The sequence below is a fragment of the Numida meleagris genome, chromosome 12 (assembly GCF_002078875.1).
Source record: "Numida meleagris isolate 19003 breed g44 Domestic line chromosome 12, NumMel1.0, whole genome shotgun sequence".
NCBI classification, from domain to species: domain Eukaryota; kingdom Metazoa; phylum Chordata; class Aves; order Galliformes; family Numididae; genus Numida; species Numida meleagris.
Genome location: NC_034420.1, coordinates 16,187,170 through 16,204,326, shown reverse-complemented (window position 1 = coordinate 16,204,326; position 17,157 = coordinate 16,187,170). Strand labels below are relative to the sequence as shown.

General features: G+C 46.1%; 2 protein-coding genes across 3 annotated transcripts in view; both read left to right on the top strand.

Annotated features, from left to right (window-relative positions):
- On the top strand, positions 674-13,506 carry MEIKIN (meiotic kinetochore factor). The gene is made up of 12 exons (XM_021410530.1): positions 674-923; positions 1,423-1,510; positions 1,718-1,802; positions 2,860-2,920; positions 3,464-3,610; positions 4,032-4,151; positions 4,384-4,423; positions 5,351-5,409; positions 6,084-6,178; positions 6,523-6,702; positions 8,257-8,380; positions 9,504-13,506. The coding sequence occupies exons 1-12, from the start codon at positions 755-757 to the stop codon at positions 9,548-9,550; spliced, it is 1,215 nt and encodes a 404-aa protein (XP_021266205.1). The 5' UTR covers positions 674-754; the 3' UTR covers positions 9,551-13,506.
- The window catches only part of FNIP1 (folliculin interacting protein 1), a 60,963-nt gene continuing 57,493 nt past the window's right edge, over positions 13,688-17,157 (top strand). For both annotated transcript variants that reach the window (XM_021410303.1, XM_021410301.1), the window contains exon 1: positions 13,688-13,888. In XM_021410303.1, coding sequence (XP_021265978.1) covers positions 13,800-13,888 — 89 coding nt within the window. In that variant the 5' untranslated portion in view covers positions 13,688-13,799. The remainder of the gene's footprint in view (positions 13,889-17,157) is intronic.

The window sequence follows — 17,157 nt, the reverse complement described above, 5'->3', positions numbered from 1 at the left end:
TCTTGTTTCAAACCGGTAGTAATACAACAAAGCGTGCATGCTTGTTTCATGTGAACTGACAGCTGGGAATGCGCAGTGTATTTTCAGACCGCGTGGCTCAATCAATAAAGGATAAAAGCGCTCCGTCTCCGCTCCAGTCCTTGTGTGCCGCGCCCGTCACCGGGCATCCCGCAGTGCCCAAAGTCTGACTGTATTTTCGTGGTGGTGGGACAACGAGATTCTTCTGCTTATAAACAGAACGCAGGGTTCCTCGAGCAGCAGAGTTGGGGTGCAGAGCTCTGCCATGCCCACCGCGATGCCGCAGCCCCTGTGCTTGTCAGCGGAGCTGAGCAGCACCGCTGGCTTCCAGCCAGGACACAGGCAGCGGCGAGGCCACGCAGGATTTTGCTCGGGAAGTGGCACACTTTCAGCTGACTCATTTTTCACCAGAAACCAGGGCTGGGGCTCGGCTTTGAGAACTTTCGCGCCTCCAGTCTGCGAGGGCGCGGCCCGGGACACTCCGTTTCTCCCCAGCGGGCTCAAATCGGGGAACACATCTTCTCGTGCCGGGGTTGTTTATTGACACCAGGCCCAGAAAAGCCACCCGAGGCCGCTCCGCTCCCCGCGAGCAGCACAGCGCCGCCTGGCGCCCGGCGGGGGCGGGTGCTGCGCATGCGGGGTGGGAGACGGCGGTTGGGGCCGCTCGTGGCTTTTTGAGGGGGCGGCGGGGTCGGTGCCGGTTCCCGCTGAGCGTCCGGCGCCGGAGCGGCTCGCCATGGAGCGGCCCTGCTGGCGGGGCTCGGCCTGGGGCGGGAAGGCCCCGCGGAAGAAGCGGCGCTCGTCCCCGCTGCCCGGCGGGCTGCGCCCCCCGGAGCGCCCCGGTCCGGCTCAGTGCCGGCGGCGCCTGTTCGGCAGCGCGGGCCGCGGGGAGCCCCGGCCCGGCTGTAAGCGGGGCGAGCGCGTTGTGCCGTGCTTGGGTTTTCCCGGCGGTTCCGGACGTGGCTGGGGCTGCTGCGGGGGTTAGCGGCGGCGGCGGTGGTGGTGGTGGTGGTGTCCCAGCGGAGCGGGACGAAGCCAATTTAGAATAAATATTCTTTGAGCCTTGGCATTGCAAAGGTCACTTCCAATATGCTCTTTCTTTTTTCTTCTTTTTTTTCTTTTTCATTTTAATCAACAGGTTTCTAAAATATTTGAAGAATTTCTAGAGTATTTCTTTAGCTGGATTTTTTTTTTTTGCCTGGTTGGTGTACTGATGAAAAAAATAAATGCTTAGGGGGAAATAAGGAGCCAAATCCAGGCTCTATGGTGTATGTGGAAAAATAAGGTAAAAAGTGTTATGGGCTCTGACAAGTGGGAGCATTTAAAGATGCTGTGATAGAAATGTTCATCTAAATTCTGATGCTAAACCTCAAATTGCTGAACTGAATGCTTATTCTTCCCCAGGCCTGAAGGGAAAATCCAGTGGGAAAACCTTACCAAAAATTAAGGAAAATCTTGAGGTCACCAAAGGGAGCCCTTCCTCCACCCAAAGGTCCGTTAAAACACTTCCCAATACATAATTAGTGCTAGCTAATCAGTTATTTGTTCTGCCTGCCCCTCTCTTGGAAATGCAATCTGAATGGTGGGTAGGCTGACGCTTGTCAGGCTGCTTGTTGAAACCTGATGAGCTGGGGTTAGGCTGTGTCAGCCTCTTCCGAGCAGGGCAGCCCTGTGGATTGAGCTCCGCTCTGCTTTTCAGTTGCAGCACTCAAGTGAATGTCGAAGAAATGCTGTTCTTGGAAAAGAACGAGGAGAGTGTAGAAGACAGCACTGCACCACTGGAGGTGAGAATGCTGTTTTGTTCTAACACTGATGATTTATGGAGGATAAAGTGAAAAGAAATGTGACGTGCTCAATTCTTTCTCTAATCAGGCAGAATTTCCTGTGGGTTATTGACATGTGTGCACCCTTTTTCACGTGGAACTTGGTCCAGTTGTTCGGTGGTTTGGGCCGGAACAGAAGCTGTTGTTGTTATCAATAACATGTCAGAACATAAATTGCCCATAGTGGGGAAAGGCAGTAACAGTTGTGTTGTGCAGAAGATAGCTCTTTGGAGTGCAGTTTTGGAGAACTGCTCGCTCGCAGCTCAGACACAAGTCTTTGGCAATTCGTGGTTGTGCTATTCCCCATATTTGTACACCAGGGGCCAGAGCATTTAGAGATGATACAATCACAGAATCACTAAGGTTGGAAAAGGCCTCTAAGATCATCAAATCCAAGCACCGCCACCAGGTAACTGAGCAGAACTGTTACAGGACAGTTAATACTGCAATTGCATGGAAATAGGTCATTGGGGTGTTCGAATTGAAGTCTTCCACAACGGGTTTAAGAGATAATGATGTAAAACTATTTTTTCTTTAAAACATCAACTCTTGCTTAGAATTCAGCAGTTACTTACATCTCCTGCAAATGCTTAGTTTCACGGAACATACTGCATAACCCTCATGAAGCTGTTTGTGTTTGTAGGAACAGTCTGGAATTCTACAAGTGTGCAGCATGAATTATGCCCAACTAGAAATTGAGTCCTTACTCCGCTGCTGTCTTATGTATAACTTCACTTGATGTCCATGTGCTTTCACTGCTGTTCTCACCCAGCAAACCCTGTAGGATCAAACTAACCGATATTCATTACGAATTTTATAGCTGTAAGTCAGCTTGCAGATCTGTTGTTGGTGCATGGAAAAAAAGCAGCAGTACAAGTTGTGCTCTGAATAGCAAGTTTAAGTGATAAAGTATCCGATGCTCAGGAACTGACTATTAGAAACATCAGAATACATGTAATTCCATGTAATGTCTAGATCTGGTTTTCTTATGTTCTTTGTGTTGGTCGTTTAATTTTAGGAATCTCCAGTAATCTTCTTTGAAAGTAAAGAAAGCCTGAAAAGCACTGATGTTACTTCGGGTGAGTATAGTGATCGTGCATCATGTTACTGAGTATGCTTTTGTATCTGTATAAAACAACAAGAAGAAATCATTATTGAATTGTAATGATTCAGCATGTGCTTGGTTCACATGAACTGACTGTAAGTAGCACAGCAGCACAGCAGGTGTTCCAGGCAGGTACCTGTACCTTGTACTTCGAGTCTTATTCATGACAGGCGTACTTCTAGCAATTGAAAAAGCACTGATCTCAAAGCTTCTGGGCAAGTGTTTATTTTAAAGTCTTACGAGAACTACCTGACTTCTTTATTGGGGAAAAAGGAGGGGGAAAAAAAAAAAAGGCCCTTAACAGTAGCTGCTGAGGGGATGGCTGAGGCAGCCTTGAGCCCAGCCTGCTGAAAACCACCCGGTAGTGACCTCATTGTTGGCAGTTCTACTTTTTGACATGAGTTCTTCAATTTATTGAAACATGCATTTTTTTAAAGCTTAAGAAAAAAAAAAAAGTGTGTGTACAAGATGATACAGCTTTTCTGGAAGCTGCCTTTTTTTGCCTCTCTCTCTCCAGGCACGGGGATGACTCTTCCTACTGGTGTTTCAGCTTTTCTCCTGGAGTGTTTAGATGCAGATTCCACTGCAGATTGTGATGCAGTTGCTACTGACACCACAGAAAGTTTCCCATCCCCTGAAACGTTAAGAGATGAGGAAGGTTCAGGTGAGACTTCTGTTTTTTGGTTTGATGCTGAAAAATTTCAGAGGCTATCTGAAATAGGAAGACCGGGAGCTTCTGTTGGTATAACTCACTAGGTCAGATCTGTGCTGCAAGCTACCTTGTGCTTAATGTGCAAACTGGGTATCTGGTCCTCCAATTCGGAGTGAACCAGACCTGATATCACTTGAATCACACTGTAAACTTTAAGCATTTGCTGTTGACACAAGTCGTTTACTGGGGGTGACCAATTAATCTGCTTGGAGCTGAATTTCTCCCATATCTTTCTGCACATTTGTACTAAGACAATGCTTTCACTTTGCTGTGAAGTTATTGTCTTGCAAATGAGATTTCTGACAGTTGGTCAATATTGTAATAGCTGAGTGAATTTTTGTGTGAGAAGCCTACTTATATCTTCTGTGTCCAGAGAGAGGTGATCCTGACTTCGAGGACTTTGTCAAATGTAAGAACTCCACTCTCCTGGACTGCAGCAAAGCAGTGGCTGTAGATCAGATACTACAGATCTCAAATCTTTCACCAATATTAGGTAATTACTTCCTACAATACAAAATAATATATACATAAACAAGTGTCACTGTAGTACAAGGAACTTTTATAACGTGTAATGATTATTTTATTTAAGGCATGTCTATGTAATGGGAAACAGCTTCTTGTTGAAGTTCTGTGTTTGCTTCTAATGTTTTGCTTTATAGTGTGCATCAAACAAGGTCTGACTTGCTTGGCTTTTTCTTTTTAAGTTTAGATTTTGTGTTTTTTAGAACCTGTATTGGAAGATTGTAAAGACCAACACATGAAAAGGTAATCTGCAAAGCAGGCTGATGCACCAGAATGCTCAGGTTTCTCTATTATAAGTTGTATTTTGCACACGATGAGTAAGCCTGTGTGATCCTGTAAACATTTCTGGTGAGTTTCAACTGCCCGTGTCCCCACCAACTTTGAAACTGATGCATAAAGACAAGCAGGTATGAGTTTCCTTAACAGGCTTCTGCTTCACTATTGGAGCTACAGGGAAATCAGTGTAAGAAAGCTCAGTGCAGGATTTTATGGAGTCAATATTTATCTACAAAGCTCATAAAAAGCTTTTTTTTTTTTTTTACCACTGACACTAATTCTGCCAGATTTTGTTCAGTTGCAAACAGCAAGATGTGTGTGCCCAGACTGGCTGGCTGGGATTGCCTGTGCAGTACAGAGCACGAGGAACCTGTGCTCCTCATCTTGTTATGGGCTTGCAGAATACAAAGCTAGGTTTTGGACATATCTTTCCTTTTCTTTAGGAGTCGTTAGCTAATATGAGACACTTCCAAATATTACTGAATACAGCCTTTATAAACCTTAGGCCAGGTTACTACCTACTGTCTGGTTGTTATTTTCCTTTTAGTTTTATTTGGAGTAGATTTTTTTTCTTAACAAGAAGAGTAGTGCATGTGATATGCTGAAACCCTGTTGTTGCTCTCCTATTGCTAGGATGCCAGCTCTTCTGCTGGCAAATCATCTGTTAAGTACTTTTCTCTTCAGTGATTGTCCTCTGTAGCTCTTAAATTGCAAGTATCTTCAGAATAAGTGCTAGTACTTGATGATAGATGATAAGCTGTCAAATAACTGTAACGTGTTTAGCCAATTTTAGGCGCTTTTCACTCAGACTCTGTTCTTTGATTTCCTTGTACGTTTTTTTGATGAACTTTAACATCCATTCAGAACAGCTCACTTTTTTTCTCCTCCCCCTAGAAAGAGACCCAAATGCAATTACAGTTCTTCAAAACTAAGTGTTTCAACTACTCTGGCAGGTAAAATACCACAAGCTAAGCTCAACTCGAACTAGAAGGGGAAGTGTGAACTGAAGATCCTTCCTGCAAATAAGACTTGTCTCCTAACAAGTTAGTTAGCAACAACAAAAACAAAATGAAACTGTGTTTTTACTTTTAATCACCTGTGATGCTTAGTGAAAAAAGCATTTCTCACTTATTCAGCAACAGAGCTGTTAGTCACCCTACTCACTTAACTTAATGTCAGCCTTCACAAATGCAGGAGTCTCTTCTGTAACTACAGTTCTCACCTGTGACTGATGCAATTCTGGCAGTGGCCCAGGTACCACACAATTTTTCCCTGCTTATTTTCTCTGCTTAATTTGGACTGTAATAACAGCAGAAGCTGCCACTGGCAAAGACTGTTGTGGTTATGCAATTCCTCTGCTCACACAGTATGTGTGTCTGACAGTGAATAACCAGGTGAGCATATGATTAATAGGCAACCTTGTTTCCTCAAGGAAAGGGAAGAAGAGAAAAGCTGCCCTGTTGATGGCAGGAGGCAAGGCAGATGAGGGTTGTATTGAAAGGAGGAGGTATTTATATGGGTGGTTTTGGAACAATCTCTCTCTAAAAAACATCCTGTAAGACATAGGTTGGAGGGTGGCTGTGGACTTTGAAATAAAGTTAATTTGTTTGTTGCAAATTTACCACAGGAAAAAAAATCTGTAAAATTACAACTGCAGGAGAGAGAACTCCAAACCTAAAAAGTGGTACACGCTGTTCTTCACCAGTAGGACCGAAAAGAAAGGTGAACAATCTTTAATAAGTCAGCTAGGTTGTAGCACAGATGACTTGCCCCTTTCTTGTACAGCTGGAAGTCCCTACCTGGAAGTGTAGTTGTACATTCGAGTGTAGTCGTCTCCTTTGAAAGAGGTGCTTGCTGGCAGTGGCAGGGACTGCAGATGTAGCTTGCTTTTACCTCTGGATAGCAGTAATAGTCGTGGGTGCCCCCTAGGCTCACTTCCTCAAACTGATTTTGTCACTGCTACCAACCCAGCTTTATAGAGCTTGAGTTTACTCACGATACTGGGGCTCTTTTTGTTAGTGCTTACCAGACAGTAGAGATTCACTCTTAATTGTTTCATCCCTTAGCCTGACAATGAGACTGCTGAACCCGAAAGGCTGAAGTGCAGCAGAGAAGAATTGTCTAACCTGTTAGAAGATAATGCGTTGTCTTCTGGTCAGCTTGAATCTGCCCCAGCAAACATTTCAGCCAAGTCAGTGAAGGTGACAACAGAGGTACTGGCCTCTAGACAGACAGATGATGTAGTGGTAAGTAATTGCGTTGTGCTTTGCTAATTAACAAAGGCATAAAATTGTAGTGAGAATTTTGAATTATGACAAAGGTAGCAATTAAATATGAAAAGTGCTACAAACTGCTTTATCCCCTGGTTTTGAAAGGGGCTTCAGAAGTACCTTTCCTGTGCTGCAGTCAGCTGGTTCTTTGTCTTAATTTCGCAGAGCATGAGACCAAAAAGTGAACACTTGGAATTCAGTACTTCAGCTCTAAAAACTGTTCATGACTTGGTCAACAGAGTTGTTATGAAGCAGGATAGTGTACTAAGGGAATACTGTAGGAACAATAATAAACAGCAAACATCTGATTTTGAATTCCTCTGTCTTATCAAATGAGGTGTATAACGCTGATCATGGAGAAGAATAAATGCCCAGAAAACACTGGTTACGTTCTGGCTGCAGAGTTAGATGTGAGTTTCTATCCTGATGTGCATTTTTACTGATTAAAACCAAAAAAATCAGTCTTCGTGGTACAATCAAATGCTGGCTGTACTTATGCTTCAATATAAACTGTGCAACAAACGGTGTGAAATTCAACCAGCTGAACAGTTTAAGATGTTATAAAACATCTTCCAATGGAAGAACACCACTTGATAGCCATACTTGTGTTTCCTCTTCATTCTAAACGAACTTATCATTTAATGCCAGTTTGGATTTTCTGTCAGTAAAGGCAGTACTACCACTTCTCTAAGCACAGGAATAGAAGTGATGCCTCTGTTGCTTTCATGCCATAGCTCTCAACAAGTCTGCAAACTCAATTCTTTTCTGAGCTTTTGTGGTTCTTTTTTTCCTGTGGTTTTGTAGGGGAAAAAAAAAAAAGAGAACTGTGTCAATAGAAAGACTTGCACCAGATAATTTGGAAGGATTTCAGTTGTGGAATTCAATGCGTTGTTGCAAACGAGCTTTGATTTTATGGGCACTAGATTAACAGAGAACATCAGGGTTGTGCTAGAGGAAGAAAATAGGAATCATTTAGAATTAAAGTCCTAAATCATATTTTTGAAGCAATTACAACAGTTGTTTGCATAAGCCAACAAATGTCGGCCAGTTTGACTATTTCCCTGTTATTTAATTGGGCAGTTACTGCTGCATATGTTGTATTTTGGAGAAATTATAGCTTAGTTTGTCACCAGTGTGCAGAGCCTCATCAGGGGAAGACTTGAAATCCACAGGTCCCTGTGTCAATCCAGAAGAAATTGTTCCTCCAAGTCCAGAAGAAAGATTTTTTCAGGTTCTAATGTTACTGCACTCTTTAAGTCCGGTCTTGGCACACTTGTATATACATTACTATTAATAATGCCTTACAGTATAGCAAGCAATTGAAGATTGTTTAAGCTTTAAAACTTTCTATCTCCCTTTCCTATAGCATGTTAATGGTATGCAGGATAGTCTTGGATGTGTTCTAGTGAACGTCCCCATCCCTGCATGCTTTCTCCGTTCCATGTTTTTTGAATTTCCCTACTAGAAAGCTGGAAGAATATTTCATCAGTATAAATAGTTGTGTGAATGAGATGTCACTCACCTTTTCAGGCTCCGTGTTACAGAAAAGAAATCTGCTCCATTGTCAGAACTTCGCCAGGGCAGAGGCCTCCCAGGCGTCGCCGAATTCCAGTTAACACAAAAGCGTTCTGCCTTCCTGCAGGAGTGCCTGAAGGTAATGGGATATAGAATTGATTCACTGTGTTTTGATAACTAGCTATCCGTATTATCTGTTTGTCTTTTAAATACCTAAAGCTGCTTCTGCCTCTGCCCAGTCACTAGGATCGTACGTAACCTGTTCTGCTAAATGTATCGTTAGCATCTCAACTTCTTTCTGAAGCTTTCACGTTCCTGTTTTCACTGTCATAGGAGTTGCTTTTGGTTGGCACTGTTCAGATGCTCAGCAGAAAACCGTCAGCCAGCTGTTAACTTCTGCCTAAGCAGCTCCCTTCCTGCCTTTTCCCCTGAAAGTTCTTCATGTAATTGGATTTTTCTATAAAGGCTTCTGTTTTTTTTTTATTTCTGAGACCCTCAGCGTACGGGCAGCTCCTTTCTTCACTTCCTAGCTTTTGTAAAACAGAGATGAGAACTGTGTACAAAGCTGTCTCATTGCTCTCATAGGGCTCAAGCCCCCTCCCTGGAAACGATGTCCCTTGTAGTTTCTCAGTGTGCCGCTGGATGGCATATGTCTTCCTCACTTCAAAGTCGTTCTTTACAGGCAGTGCCTGCAAGTAATCAGCAGATTGTGTTCAGTAGTCTGCGCTGTGTTAATTTAGTGTACAGATACTGTGTAAGCATAATAGATTTCAAAAATTCCAAATATGCCTAAACTTTCAGTGGAGTTGCAGGTTCCTAGCTCCACTGCCTGAGTACATACAGGGCCCAGAATGCAGGAGGTGTTCGTGAGCGTGTGTGAATTGTGGTAGTGCTGAGCAGAGGTTGTGCTTGGTAGGCAAGTGGATGGTTATCAGGGAAAAAAAAATAATGTTTTCTTTTACTACTTCTCTGGAGGAGCCTGGGAATCAAGAATTAACTTAGATGGTGTAAGTGTGTGGGTTCCTTGTAAGCTGGGTGTTTCCGTCTCTACTCAAGGAGTCTTTGGGGTCATACTTCTTCCATTAGCAATGGATGTACACTTAAAACTGTTGTTCTCTCCTCACTAGCAACGGACCTGTAAGATTTGAGTTAATCCAAGTGATAGATTCTCTTGATCATGTAAACAATTTATCAGAGTAATGAGGTTTCTTTAAGCTTAGAATACACCATTTTATTGATGGTACTTAACATTTTTTTCCCAGATGTTATTACAAGTTCTAAAACTTGGATCTGCTGTAAACACAGATGAGGCTTCTGAGCTTCAGCAGGAGTCAACAGAAGTGAAGTTTGCTGTAGCAGGGAGGTGAAACAGAAGTACTAACGAGTAATTAATGGCCATGTTTTTTTTGGCATGTGTATTGTTTGAAACTTTATATAATGTTTGACAGTAAGCCTGTGAATCCTTTACTTGAATACTTGAATATTAAATTATTTGTACAAGCAACTAGATCTCATTCTGGACATTGTTCTTTAAGAGCTCCATAAAGATGCTGCTTCAGTTCATTTAGATTTTTTTTTTAAAAAGCATGACTCGAAGACAGCAGGTTGCATTAATTGATTTAGTTTTGATTCTTGCTGTGCCAAAACTTCTGATTTTGTTTTTTAGTGGTATTGGTCTTCACAGCTGTGGCCTCTACTTGGGTACAGAACACCAGCTTTGGGGTGCTTGTGTTGGTAGCTTCTTACAACCTCTTGCCTCCTCCTGTCCCTGTCATGCTCCCAGGCTGCCCCTACTCAAGGGAATGCACGTCTCCTGTGATGCAGCTCTTTGGGCTTCTGGCTTCACTTTGCACAATATTTACAGCCTGGAACTGTGCTTCATATAAAGTATGAGTTGACCTAATGCTTTATTTTCTCGTACAGATTGGGGATACTGATGGGTTTCCACAGTGAAACAGTGAGGTGGTGTCTGTTGAGTTTTGTGTGATAGGTGACGTGGTCCTTCCATCCTTAATTTGTGCTGTGATACACTGTAATTTTTCGGCAGAGCAGTAGACCTGATGGCCTGCAGATAAAGGCTTGCAAGGTCTGACAGTGAGAGATGAGCAATCCTTTGTGTCGTCTAGTGACTTCCTACTTGTGGAGAAGGAAATAGGTGCCTTGCATGAACACAGGGGTGGAAGAAAACTTGTACAGATGTCTGGGGCACTGGATATTGATGTTTGTTTGGATTTTGCAGTTGACTGCTCATCCTGCTTGGTGCATGGGTTAGATTCCCAGTGCTTCTAGTCCAGTTTGTGGATCGTTGCTCTCTAGATGTCATTCTTCAGCGTGCTGAATGCTTCAGAAAACACTGACAAGAGCATGGATTTTCTCCGCTTGTATTTACAGCGTGCTAAAGTAATTTGGATCTCTACGAAGTTCTCACTAACACCAATCCTTACTCAGGCTCTTTTGTAGAAGTAAGGAAGTTTCTCCATTGCTTTAGTTAGTTTGATTGCATCTGAACAGACCTGTGGAAGTTCAGACCCTGGCCCTTTTCCCATTGCTTTGGGTTAGAAGGAAGTGCAGATGGATGCACTTGGATTTATTCTCTAAACAAATGTTGTCTAAACGTATCATGCCTCAAGGTTAGAAATCATGCCATTAAATTATTTTTCCTTTAAGCATTAGTAGAGAGTGTTCTCCCAGTATCTTGTTGGAGTACTTCCAGGAATGCTTCTAGTTACCAGTATCCTTGTTCTTACAAATACAGAGCTGCTGGTAATGCAGTGTGCAAGAATCTGGAGCCCCTAGGAGATAAGGGCTAGCGCCTTGATGGAGCTTTAAGCAGAACTAAGTGAGGTGTGCAGTAAGTTAGGATTATGATGGCTGATCATCCTCTACATGAACCAGAGTAAAAGAGATGTTGTTCTAAGGGTATACCAGTAAGGTCCTAGGAAAAAACAGTTACTCTGCCCCCGAAGCACTTTTATTTTCTAATCATAAACAGACCAATACTGACAAATCAATTGGAGAGTACATGAGCAAAAAGTATTGCTTATAACTGTGGGGTTGGCTGGAGCGGCCTGAAAACTGCAGAGTTTTACTTTTTTTTCTTTCTCTGTATGATGAGGCTATACAGGAGGACAGAACTATTACAAACCATGATCTCTCTTGTCCTTCCCATCAGTTACAAAAGTGCTGCTCCTTATTTTCATCTTTTGAGATGAGAGAAAGTGTAATTAATTACCAGGCTAGCTCTCTGCCCTGCGGAAGGAAATCTTACTCGTTTTGAGGGCACAACAATATCCACTCTTGTTCTGCTTTTCTGAAAGGGTAGGCACTTTCCCATGCTTTGGTTTCAAACTGAAGAATGACTATATAAAATTTCGCTCAAAGTGGAAACTGGTTCTTCCATGTTAGTGGATAAAGGTTATGGGTCACAGCCAGTTAATGGGATAGCACAGAAGAGCTTATTTGTGCGGTGGTTGAGGGGAGAAGCCCTCACAGTATCAATGGGGCTGCTTTGTCCCAAGCCTAGACGTGGCGAAGTCCCGGTGGCTTGGAAGGAATGACAGTGAGTCAGTCTGTGCAAGAACTTTCTCTCTGTGAAATGTGCTCTGTAGATGCATGTTAGTAAATGTGCTACAGGGAAAAATGTAAGGGGGTTTTCATTAATAGTTTTCTGTTATTTTTGAGGTGAATGGTTCTTCTAGGAGACTGAAAGTGCTTGGAGACAGTGAGTGATGTTTTTTCTTTCACTGGAATGCTACAGGGGTACGCGTACCAGCTGTTGGAGTGTAAAACCCTGGTATGCAAATGGTGCTGCTTGTTTGTTCACTAAATCCTAATCTCTAAACGTAAAAAGGACAGGTTTGGAGTCCGAGGCAATGCATGCTGAATGGACAGAAAGTTGAAATTCCTGCTTCTTACGCAGGTGTGAGGATTTGCCTGTGGGGAGGTTCTTCAGGAAAATGGATGATGAAACATGTATTTTGCTCTTCTTCTCTTCCTATCCATCCTCCCCTCTGCTCTCTTGATTGAGGTGTGTTAACAAAGCTTGCCAGAATCCCTTGCTGTTAACTTCAGAAGCTTTGGAACAGACTCACTTTAAAGGGGCTCTGGCAGCTTGGAGTTGAATGCACCTGATGTTAGCTCAATCTTCAGTGCTGTTAATTATGAAACTATTGGAAGCTCAGCCGTATTTCCTGGGCAAATTCTATTGTTTTACAGTATTCTGTACTTGAAGATTTTATTGGAAACTGTATTTACATGCCCACTTTGAAGGTTTTCACGCAGTGAAGGGATATGGAGATCTCTCATCTCTAAGTCTGGAGCAGGCAGGTGCATCCTCCATCCAGAACAAGGGGGAAAGATGCATCTGAACATTAGTTCCTGCTTTCTGTTACAAGCATCAGCTTCTAGCAGATGAAAACCGGAGGTCCTACAGACAGCTGTATGTGTTACACACAAAACGATCCTTGTTTAAAAGCATTTCGAATGTGATGTAACGTCACATGCTGTCTTAGTTTAATTCCGTTTTCTAGGGAAAGCAGATGAATCACTTCTATTTAATCAGTTCTTAATTATTTTCACTTTCTGCTAGTCTTGTATCTTCACAGCAGATAGTGATGGAGACTGTTAACTGAAACCATTTGGTTTAAACCTGTACCAATAAATACTTCTACAAAAAATGCTCAGTTCCTTTGGCTTGTATTTGGTCTGGATTCACGTGCCCTTACTGTGTCCTAAATGCGTTTGGCATATGGATGTTTTATGGGTACGATGGCTTCCCCTGCACAAAGCACACGTGGCCGCCTTCCTTCCTCCTGGCTTGTCCCAGTGCTATTTCTGTCTGTGCTGGGCTGTGCTGGGGAGCCCCCCCTGCCCTGAGCAGGCCTGGGGGAGAAGAAAACTAGGAGGAGATGGGTTTTTTTATTTTTTTCATTTTCTATCGCTAAAGCTAGAACTATCCAAGGAAATAAAACTGAACCCTGCCCCTGCTTTCAAGGAAAAGTTTCTGAAGTGCTGAAAGTGAGATGTTAGGAATTATTTCTTCTCTGAAAGAGCAGCTGAGCAGGGGCACAGGCTGCCCAGAGATCGGGGGGGAACCCCCGTCCCTGAAGCGCTCCAGAACGGGGCCGGGTAGCACGGAGGGAACACGGTCAGTGGTACTGGGGGTGGGGGTCCTGGAAGCCTTTTCCAGCCCGGGCGATTCGGTGACCAGACGCTGAGCTCTCGGCCTCTCGTGGCCTTTCCCGGGCTGCAGGAGGAGCCCCGCCCCGCCCCGCCTCCCGCTGCCGAGCCCCGGCCCCTCTCGCCGTTCTCCACCCGGGGGCCGCGGGCTGCTCTCCCCCCGCGCCCGGCCCACGTGGGGCCGCAGCCACTCAGCGGCCCACGCAGCGCCCCGCCGGGCCCGCCCCGCCGGCCCTCCCCTTCTGGCAGCGCCGAGTGACTAATTTTTGTCATATGACTGTGACACCGAATGGAGTCGGGCGGGCGGAACTAGCCGCGGCGGGGACGGCGCTGCGCGGAGCCCGGCGCTCGGCGGCGGGGGGCAGCGGCGGCGCCCCAAGATGCCGCCCACCCTGTTCCAGAAGCTCTTCAACAAGAAGCACGGCCTCACTTCCCCGGCCAGGGACGCGAGAGACGACTGCGTCTTCAGGTAAAACGGCGCCGGGGCCGCCCTCCTCCCCCCGCCCCGAGCTCGAGCGCCCGCTCCGCCGGAGGGGCCGTGCAGGGCCCGGCAGCGCCCCTTCCCCGCAGCGCCTCCGCCATCCGCCGCCGGGCTCTCCTCAGGCGGCCCCGCGCTGCCCCTCGCGGCGGCCCCGGCCCCGCCGCCCTCCTGCCCCCGGGGCGGCCCTGCGGGGCTCCCGGCGTTCCCTCGGGGGATGCTCGGGGCCGGTGAGGGGGGGGGAAGGATGAGGGAGGCGGGCGCCATGCCGCTCGTCACGGGGCTGAGAGGCGGGAGGGAGCGACCTTAAAAACGTGCAGAAAAAAGGAGGGGAAAACGTGAAGTCAGTGCTAAGAGAGGTGTAGGGTTACGGGTGAAATTTGTCACGATCTAACCGCAGCGGCTCCGGGTCCGCCGAGCTCTGCGTCGGGGGCAACGGTGGGGCCGAGGTGGGGCGGTGTGGGGGCGGCCCCGGGCCGGGGGACAGCGCTGCCCCGCGCCGCTCAGGGCTCCGTCCGGGGCTGTCGCGTGGGAACGGGTCCGTATGTGGCTGTAAAACCGAGAGCCCCGCTCTGGGAAGCCACGCAGCCCCTCTTGACTGGAGGGACAGAAGCTGGCCCCGCGAAATAGTTTTAAAGTGCAAAGTTTGCGTCTTGAGCGCGGACCGAGTGCGCTGTGCTGGGGAAGTTGTGCGCTCCTTGAGGTTCTCCTCCCGCACGCTGCCCTGACAGCCCCACCGGGATGGGGAGAGGTCGGGGCTTCGCCCTGGGAGTTGGGGGGACACTGAGTGCGGTGCTGAGCGCACGTGGGGGCACGTTTCCTGCACCGATGGAATGGTGGGCAGCACATTGCGCGTTTCGTAGTGCTTCTGCCGTAGTCGGAGCATCACGGTTGTCACAGAGCATTGGTGGGCCCGTGGAGCCTTTGCATGGTCAGCAGGCAGCCTGGGCAACACCTGAAGTCTGGTGCTGCAACTCATACAGCCGCCTTCTAGAGGAGCTGCTCCCACGCCTCCCCTCTATTGGCTGTGATGGTGGCTCCTTTAAAATACATTTTGTAGGAGACAAAGCTTTTTAACGATGTCCACATCATCTAATTCTCTAACCCTCTAACTTACTGCTGGGATCCAGCTCCTTGCTGAGGGAGGGACACCAGAGCTGGGCCGTGCCATTGTCGCACCTCGCCCACCCTGATGAGACCTCTGGTAACCATGAGTTTGTACAGAGCCTGGCAGTTAGCTGAGCAGCTGCCATGCAGACCCTGGGCAGAAGCGTGGGGATCACGGCTGTGCTGGACAAAGCAGAAGCACTCTGCAGGGAAATGGCTCTTCTTCCCTCTCAACACACGGCGTGCCAAACTGGATGTGGATTTTGAAGGAGATACGGCACGCCGTCTGCTCTGCCCTCCTCCACTCACGTAGTGCTGCTTCACTGTGTCAGGAGAACCATCAGGGAGCCGCTGGTGGATGTGCAGTTGTTCGTTTGGTGCTGGTGGCTGAGGTGCAGGACCGGGCTGTACGTCTGAGAGCCAAGTGCTGTATTTCGATGCCCTCTAGGCACGTTGCCTAATGCCTTCTTTTGTTTTCCGACTGGGGATAAGTCTGGAGTTAATCCTCGCTATGTATGGCCTTATCGGTTAGGGGTGAAACTTTTGGAGAATGCACAAAATAAAGACTGTTATTTATGACAGCTGGGTTTTGGAGCCTGGAAACCAGCACTCCAGGTTTTTGTCTTTTTCTGTCTTTCCAGTAGACCTGAGGGCATCAGTGTCATCACTTTCGGTATCTTTATGTATTGGTATGTTACTATTAGTTTATATTCTCAATAATGGAACATTTTCCAGGTATCCTGCATGCTGTTACTGTTGATTGCCTTCGCACTGGTCCTCTTACTGAGAAACTGTGTAGAAAAAAACTAAAAAATTATATAAATTCACTTAATATATTTAGGGGTTGATATGAAGAGAGAAAAGCCCAGCTACTCTGGCAATGACATCCATGTAGCAAAACATTTTAGGATTATTTTGATGCTTTTTTTTGACCTGTGACTATACTCTGCCTTTCATTCAGGCTTATTGTGAATGTTTACTAAGGCATAAGTTCTACTTATCTGCGCTTACACTGTTTCAAAAATGACAGGAATTACCTTTTCCACTAAAGCTTTTCCTTGTTGCTTTTCTTTTCCTGCCCAGAATCTTTTTGTCTCACGTGGGGATGTGACGCGTTGAGGCTGAGTCCAGCAGTGCTTCCAAAGCAGGTGTGGAGGGGCTGCCCCTGCCAGGGAGGTGCCCAGTAAGTCAGCAGCTGCAATGCATTTGCTGATGTCCCAGTTTGTTTGTTGTTGATTTTTCCCCCCCGTATATGAGAAGCAGCCTTAGGATCCACTACATATTGGTATTTTAACCCTTCAGCTTGACTGAGGGCAATTGGTAGAGCTGATTCTCAGACTGGACTGTCTCCGTGCAGCTGCGCATTCATCCCAAGAGCAAAAACATTCCATGCTTTAGTAGTAAAATATGTTTACAAGAAACACCTGCAAGTATTCCAGAGCAGAGACAACCCTTAAGCTCTAAGGTGTCGAGTACCAGCTGTCTGCTGCAAATAATACTCACGTGAGTGGATTTTCCCCAAGGGTAACTTCTGCTATAAATAGGATCCTTGGCCATGCCGTGCATCTGGTGGTGGCTTGCTGGTGGCAGGAGGCAGGGCAGGCTGTGCCCGGCCCTCGTCAGCCCTGTGCTCCTACCGTCACCAGGGATGTGGCATTGCAGGGCTGTGTGGCATTACAGGTGTGTGTGGCTTTCTAGAATTTCAGATTCAAAGCATTCCTGTTGTAAAAATAGGTGAAGCGGCTGCTATATGAATCGTGCGCTGTGCAAGTGTCTAAAACGTATATACATTTTAAGTAGCCATTGAATGAACCTGATTACAAAGTCTTCCCATCACCTTCTCGGTGAAATGGAAACAATCTCACGAAAGCTCCCTTCAGCCAGGGAGAAGCAGGCGGAGGTTCTGCCGAGTATTGTATGCAAACACAAAGTATTCCTCTGCGTTTGTGCTGGGCTGCTGCAGTTACAAAGTAGGATTTCCTTTTTGGCTTTTCAGTGGCACATTTCAGTGCTCTGGAGAGGAGGGAGCTCCTAAAGCGCCGCTGCTTCGACCATCTGAACCACGCTCTGTAGGATGAGCCCGAAGCTCAGTAAATTGCTGACAGCTCTCAGCCTTTGTAACTTTGTTGTTATGTCGCTTCTTGACTTGTTAA